The sequence below is a fragment of the Nestor notabilis genome, unplaced genomic scaffold (assembly GCF_000696875.1).
Source record: "Nestor notabilis isolate BGI_N333 unplaced genomic scaffold, ASM69687v1 scaffold24794, whole genome shotgun sequence".
Lineage (NCBI taxonomy): Eukaryota > Metazoa > Chordata > Aves > Psittaciformes > Psittacidae > Nestor > Nestor notabilis.
In genome coordinates this window covers 1-8,296 of record NW_009927230.1, presented here as the reverse complement: position 1 = coordinate 8,296, position 8,296 = coordinate 1, and the positions used below count along the sequence as shown (strand labels likewise).

General features: G+C 36.2%; 1 protein-coding gene across 1 annotated transcript; it reads left to right on the top strand.

The window, feature by feature from the left end:
- Positions 1–1,635: 1,635 nt before the first annotated feature.
- On the top strand, positions 1,636–2,330 carry LOC104405307 (glypican-5-like; the record flags this gene model as incomplete). Its single annotated transcript, XM_010013978.1, has 1 exon — positions 1,636–2,330. A coding segment is annotated over one exon (695 nt), but the record flags the coding sequence as incomplete, so codon positions are not given.
- Between the last annotated feature and the right edge of the window lie 5,966 nt (positions 2,331–8,296).

The window sequence follows — 8,296 nt, the reverse complement described above, 5'->3', positions numbered from 1 at the left end:
CCGGCTGGGCTTAAACCACGACAGTGCTCCATGTGTGGTCCTGGCTTCAGCAGTCACGTTTGAAAGAAATCAAACCCTATGCTGAATCACTGTGATATTTGGTATGTATGAATGGTTATAGTGAAATTCACTTTAGGAGAGATACACATATGCATGTGTAATCATAATGTTAAAAAAAAAAAAGACAGGATGCACTTTACTCTGTTGTGGGCAGTCAACCCTTAATAGCACAGGAATAGAGGTAATGAATCTGATTTAGAAGCACAGATCTCATTTTCATTGGCGAAAACAAAGAATGCATAGAAAGTATAAGCAGATTAGATTAACATGTCTTCCCTGTGATCTTTACACAAAGTGTGCAATTTCAAACCCACTGACCTGGACAAACTTTTAATCAGAATGTAAAGCATTTATTCTTATGCATAGATATATGTTAGAGATGTGATAGCTAGTCTTGGTTATTGCATTAAAATTACTCTTTCTACTCTTCCTTTCAGTCACTGACTTAATATCAGACTTCAGATTGCTTCATTAATTGTGTAGCATAGTTTGATACTATTTGATTCTGCCTATTTTAACATCCCAGTTTGGAAAGTGTTAACTGTACTTCATGCTCTTCCTCACTTTATTTCTATAGAGTCCCATTAAAAAAAAAAATGTGAAAAAAGTAAATACATGAAAATTTGTAAAGATTGAATGAATAAAAGAAAGTTACTGAGTCATAGCCATCCAGTGGATAAAGTAGGTTAATATGTGTAATATATATTCTTGGCTCTAAGTTTCTTTTTGAACTATATATTGCTCCTTTGCTTTCCCTAAAGTGCAATCTTCTCAGGCAGATCTAGAAAAGTCCTCATTCAAACACCCCTTTTCCATTTAGAAAACCAGCTTTTTTCCTTACCTGCAAATGGTAGATCAAGTCAGGAGAGAATGCTTCTATTAGGAACTACTCAGTGTACGTAAGGATTGCCACCCAACATGTGAAATGAAATGTAAGTTTATCCATTCAGGCTTTACCCGTTATGCAGATCTTCAGGCTTAGAGATGTTGCATCACAGTACCCAAAGAAAGCAGTTCTGCCCATTCCAGCGCTTTTCTTGATCATAGCAATTGCCGACCAAACAGCAGCATTGTTTAAAAGCATGTATGATTCTATGTTCTCGTGTGTACTCAGTACACCTCCTTCCTTTGGAAGACAGTAAGACAAAACTGATCTTTTAAAAGTTAAGTTATAATGGAATGGAAAAGTTGTTTAAATTGTTGAATGTTAATTTGCCTATCCATTTTAGGATGGTAAGAGGAGTCACTTGGAGTGACGGAGAGCATTTAAGTTTCTATTGCAACTTGCAGAATGAGTCATGAGATAACTAATGTATGTATATATGTAGAAAAATACAGTAGGGTTTTGTTGTATTTTGTAACTTAATAACTCAGCTTACAATTTCCTTTTATAGTTTTTAGATTGTTTAATATGTCCTGCCAAGAAAACATGTGAATTATTGATTGTGTTGTAGAATTACTTGTAAGGTAAAAAAATGCATTGGAGATAAATGTAAGATGTCGTGATGTAATTGTTTTAATTTCTTACTCTCTTATTTTTGAAACCTTAAAAATATCAAACTTATTTTATTGCAGAAACCTTTGAAATGCTTATCAGACTGGCTGAGAATTACACAAGCACACTTTTCTGCAATGCATATAGAAACATGGCTGCTGAGGCTACTACACATATTCAGGAGTTTTTTGCGGATGTTGGACTCTTCATGTTTGGCACAGACATTAGCACAGAGGAATCTGTCAATAGATTTTTTGACACCCTGTTCCCAGTCATCTATAACCATGTGATTAACCCTGGTCTGACTGACATTTCACTGGAATATGCAGAGTGCCTCCGAATGGCAAGAAGAGACATCAGACCCTTTGGTAACATTCCCAAAAAGGTCATAGGACAAATGGGAAGATCACTGTTACCCAGCCGGACTTTTTTGCAGGCTCTGAATTTGGGGATTGAAGTGATCAATACAACAGATCATCTGCATTTCTCTAAAGACTGTAGCAGAGCTTTCATAAGAATGCAGTACTGCCCCCACTGCCAAGGGCTGACTCTAAGTAAGCCGTGTATGGGCTACTGCCTCAACATCATCCGAGGCTGCTTAGCTAACATTGCAGAAGTTGATCTTCATTGGCGGGGATACATTCAGTCCCTGGAGGAGCTCTCTAGTGCCATGAGTGGAACATATGACATTGAGCAGGTGCTTCTGAACTTCCACTCGCTTGTTAATGATGCTATTGTACAGGCTCATATCAATGGGCCAGAACTATCTGAGCAGGTAAGAAGCTGATTTTATCCACATTCAGTGCAAACATGACACTAAGAAACTTAACACTCATAACTATTATTTGTTTGGACATTTTTATGGTGTTGAAATGTTTGTATCTGAGTTCAGCTTTATTTAACAATGCTTTTTTCCAGCACTGCCAGTTTCTATTTTAATCATGCACATGACCTGCTAATTTCCCATATTCTATTTACAAGTTTAACATCAAATGGGGATTCAACGTTTTGGCAGCATTTACAGTAAAGGCTATTCAGTATGAAAAGAATTATTGTGTGGAATTTATCTTTTCCAACTTCCCATGAAACCACAGCTTTTTTCAAAATTTTGCTGAGTGAGTGAAATATTATTGCTGCACAATCCAATGGAAATTTCTTTTCCTTTACCCTTTTTATTTAGAAGTTAACATTTTCAGTAGATGCACTGAATAGCTTTAGGTTTAAATTTGCAACTGTCTGTTAAGATCTGCTGAACAACAGTGAACAATGGAATGTGTCATTTAGTTTGGAAGCTTTAAATATTAATGATAGGAAAGTGAATTATCTGGTGAAAAACTAATTCCACAAATATTCTATAAAATCAGAATAATACCCTGACATTTGTGTAAATGAGAGTGTTAAATCTCGGCAATATTTGTTTGCAGATTGGAAACTTTTTCTATGACATACTAGGATATTTGAAGAGAATAATTTTTAAGAGTACAAAAAAAATGTTTTTCATGAACATAAGAAAATTGTTTAATCAATATTTTGTATATACATTTGTAGATGTGTAAGATATATATATCTTATATGCAGATAATGATATATTTAAACAATCCTGCTTTTAGAGACCAGTGGCCTGTCTTAACCTGTGACTTTGCATTTATCATTTGCATAATTTTTTAGGTTTCAAAGAAAGTGGCCCAGTTCATTTTTAACATGAACTAAATCCTTCCTTAAATATACTCAAGGGAAAAAGTAAGTTGCGTGAGAGTTGTGTTAGCTGTGAATGCATGTAGTGAAGAATTTTAAGATATGGTTAGCTAAAGTACACATTATTTAGCTACACATTAGAAAGAAAGCTAGTGTATCTGAAAATTTAAGAATTTAAGAATGTTAAGTAAGTAGCAAAATTTGAATTCTTCATATGTTATATTGCACCAAAATACCTTTTGTAATTGGCATTTTTCTCTGTATTCTTACATGCAGGCTTCACTGATGGTTGACAGATTCTGTGCTTAATGCTGGATTGGATATCTTGGTCTGGGGACATGCCTTTAGTTTTACAGTATACACAGGTCTAAACAGGGTGTCTCGGTGTCACTGTGGTTTGGCACTGTGGGGCAGTAATACTTCTACTGCCTCTTTATGTGACTAGCTGGAGTTGAAGCAGTATCTTCTGCTAAGCAGCTGATATGAACATCTGACAATAAAGAACTTGACCTAGTGTAACAAATAGAGGATTCTTTACTTCTTAGTAAGACCCACAGTCTGTTAAAATGGGTTCTTCATCCTGCTTGTAGTCAGTGAGTAACTGGGAAATTGCACATTTCTATGAATTTCCCATTTTATCTGCTTTATACCGGCCAGCTACATTATCTGAATCTTCTGCTGATGAACTTCCTTGAGAAAGAAAGTGATTTTTTTTTTGAAAAATTTTAACAGTTTGTCTTAGAAGTGGCTCACTGATGTTTGTCTAATTCCTAATATGTTTCAGAGCTTCAGTTGCCTTTTAGGGATAATCCCTGTTCCTCCTTAGATTTTTGGGGGATCTTTTTTACTAGAATAGGAAAGTAAAGGCTCCAGGGAAAGACTCTGTTTCCTGTTTCATTCTGGGTCATTTAGCTTGAAAAGTTTTAAACTTGGGTTTTCAACAGTGAACTGGCATTGACCCAGACATAGAAGTCTCTCAGCACACTCATATTTTCAAAATGAAATTTTTTATGCTTTATTTTGGTATTCTTGAAAACTCTATGCCTTCCCTCTCCACTCCTTCGTGTGATGTAAGGAATACTAAATTTTCTTATGCAGAGATATTTTGTGTCAATGTGTTTGTTTGAAGATCAAGAGCTTACTACTGTTAAGATCTCATATAGAATCACGTCCAAACTTTAAAAACAAAATTCTTCATTTGTCATTCAGTCTGTGTGAGAACTGTGCATTTAGACACCTCTCACTTAATCTCTGTGTTACAATTGACCAGTCCTTTCTCTGATCTATAGTTTGGTCAAATATGATGCATTGATCCATTGAAACATGGTGATCTATTCAGTTCTGATTTACTGACTATGGCTTTGAGTATATTTGCCCATGCATTAGGTAGTGAGACCTAATTCTGGCATGTAATAAATAGTCTTTCAGGTTTAAGAGGCAGAGGACATGAATTCTGTTGAAATTGACTCATTAATATTTATTTATTTTATCTTCAGAGTGACTCATGAACTGTTTCAAATTTTGATAACCAATTAATGCATCAGTGATTCTAGCAGACATAGAAAAGATGATTATGAGCCAGCAAATAATGGCTCATTTAAGCACGCAGCAGTCTCTGCAGTTTTAAAAGTGAATTTCATCACAGCAAGCACTTTCATGAGTTTTAAAGAAGCAGACAGAGAAAAAAAAAATCTTTAAATATTTGGAAGTATGATATATAAATATGCAAATGTTAATATGAGAATCAACAGGGTATCCTGCTTAGTGATACGTGTATTTGTACAGCTCTTTATCTAATCATGTGTATGTTTTTGTAAATAACTATATGTAAATTATTTTTTTCTGATATGTTGCATGGGTATCTATATTTAAATCTTATGTATATTCACACTTTAAGCTCTGTGTGGTGTTGAAAGACTACTAATGCCTATATAGTATGGCTTCTTTCTACTAAACGCTTTTTTCCAGTAATTTACAACTTGTTCCCTTTTCTGCTTGGGTCAGCAGAACAGTGCCATGACGTCTCCAGCTGGAATTTGTCTTTCCCTTTGTTCTTCCTGTTTTGAATTCACACCTTTAATTCCTGCCTCCCACAGCTCCACTGACTGAAAAATAAGTGCGGCACCTGTTCATCATCTCTATGCCTGGACATTATTCTATGCTATTCTGCAGAATCTAGTGGAGATGTGTGGGTTGTGCAACTATTCACATATTTACATATGTTCACACACATATATACAGGTATATATATTTAATGACAGTCTGTTCTGTGTTCCTGAAGTCTTTATATGTCCATTTCTGTACTGCTCATGCTCAGTGCATAGCGGATTGTGTGCTTTTTAGCTGGTAGGAGTTAGAACAGAATTTTTTTAGCAGACTTCTGTTGTGTATGCTCATGCAGCTATAATGTCATAGAGGATTAAGAGAGCTGTGTCATACTAAATGAGAACAGTATTCATTATTAAAATAATTTGAAAAAGGTGATATGTAGTTCTTAAGCTTTGGATAACAGGTGAAAGTACTTATTGCTACAAAGGACCTTGTAGATTCATCCTACTCTTCTCTTTGTTCTCAACCTGAGTTGCTCTGTGCTGGTCTCTGAGCTTGTGTATAGCCAGGGAATTCCCCATGGAGGGCAATGGTGCAGGCTAATGGATGCACAAGAACTTTGTAACACCTTTAAGCCTTATTTAATGAAAACCAAACAAACTATGGAAACTTATTTGCAAGTTGTAATAAATTGTTTTGCATTGCCTTCATTCTGTTTTGTTAGCCATTGTCAATGTTAAGACAGAAGGACAAGGATTTTGACAAGATTGAATTTTTTTGTGTGTGGAGGGAACCTACTTGCCCAGCCTGAGTGTGTTTCTGTTCCTTTTATGCATTGGTTAGTGGCATGGCCCCATGTCATGGAAGGGCTAGTTCCTGTGTTACTCACAGTGTGGTTCAGCAGCACAGTAGGCCTGTCTCAGCCTGGGTTGTCCAAGTTCTGCTCTGGCACCATTCTCACCTGGGTGTTTCCACCCCTTTCCCTCTGTGCACACTGCTTTGGCAGCTGAAAGTCAAGCTGGTTGAGGGAGCTGTCTTGTAGAGTGTGTCTCTGTTAGCTGTGGTTTTGTTTTGTTGTGTGAAGACTTGTACTGTCATGCTTTGGGTAACGCAGCAGCTGAGATGTCCCTTGGAGTGGAACAGAGGACATGAGAAGAGATGATATGGGTTGGAGGCAAGAGCTGAGTTGGGATTAATGCTGAATAAAAGAGATGAAAAGGTATATTGATTCCTTTCATTATGTGTTCTAGGCACTGATGATTTGGGGATCTGAAGGAAAAGGAAGTATGTGACCATGGTGTTAGGAGCTATACATATTAGTATACATATTATTATACATTATTAATGCATATTAAAATGTGGGAATCAGAAACACAACAGAAAAAATTAAAATCACGCATACAAATTCTGGCATCTTCTAATTTTGAAAGTGAGGAATTGTGCTGTAGGTTTGGTAAAAGTCTTCTATGTATTTTTGTATGTAATATGAGCCTACAAAAATTTGGAAAGCACTATGCCTTCACTGTGTTCTAGCCAATGTGGACCAAGCAGGCTTCCTAGCAAGGTGGTTGATGCCCCAAGCCTGTCAGTGTTTAAGAGGCATTAATATGCCCTTAATAACATTCTTTAACTTTTGATCAGCCCCAAATTGGTCAAGCAATTGGACTAGATGATCGTTGTAGGTCCTTTCGACTGAAATTATGTTCTGTTCTGGTCTGGTCTAGTCTAGTCTATATGCTTTTATGAACTGGCATAGACTGAAAATCAAAACCCTACTTAAAAAGAAACAAAAGATCTACACATAAGAAGAAGTAATTATGTGAAAACATATTTTCACAACCTACTTTACTGTATACACCAAAGTAAACCTGGCAATTGTTATAGAATAACCTAATCACTGATTATTTTATAAGTTAAGCAGATTAGACATCATTCTATAATTTATGGGTGCTTCAGTTTGTTATCCATATTGTTTATATTTAAACTGCACAGTACATTTCTCTCTTGCATTATCTGTTACTTTATCTGATTGACATAGGTAAGTTTATACAAATATCTAGCTAGCTTTTCCGAATAGCTGACTGCATTTGTCTGTGAGTCATTTGTCTGCTGTGCAGACAACTTTTCCCAGCATTTGCCAATGCATAGGCATGCAGATCACATTATTCTGAGGGAGTTCTCTAATGCTATAGCAGAAGAAAACCATCTTGAGGTCAGGGACAACTTACCATGTTCAAATCCCTAACTTGCTATGTTCAAATCCCAGACTTCTCTCTTATTTGTGCTTCTATACATGCTTCTGCTTCTTCATTCTGATTTCTACAATTTCTTGGAGGATCAGACACACTCATATCGTAAGAAAGCCTAGTTCAACACAAGGCTCAAGGAGCACTTGTTCTTCTAGCACAGATGATGAACATTGCCATGCAAGGTATTCACAACCATGGTATGCAGTTAAAACTGAGTATGCACAAGACAGTACACATTTTCTATTTCACAGATCTTTGGTCAAAGCAAAAGTGAAAGAAGTGCTCCTTATATAGTCTCAAAGTCTGGATAAAAATTGAGGCTAACAGAGAGATACCAGGGGTTCTCAAAGGAGTTGGTTGCAAGGCTATCAACAGTAAGTACTTTTATTCTCAAGAGAAGCTGAGATATTGATGGTAAACTGTGGGGGGAAAATGAGCCTTGGTTTAGAGATTGCATAGAGACAACCTAAATTTGATATTGCGTGAAAATTAATTACAGTGTTCCTACCACCAAACTATCTAACTGGACTCAGCATTGTACTTCTTTACGTGAGTGTGTATTCCCAATTTGTAAATGACACATGACAAACATGCCATATAGTTCTTTAGTGCTTTTTTCTAGCAAAGCAGACTTTGGAATAAAATTGTGGATTTCTGCCTGAAGATTTTGGCATATGTCTCTGCCATCATAGAATCATAGAAACATTGAATCATAGAGTAGTTAGGGTCTTAAGATCATCTAGTTCCA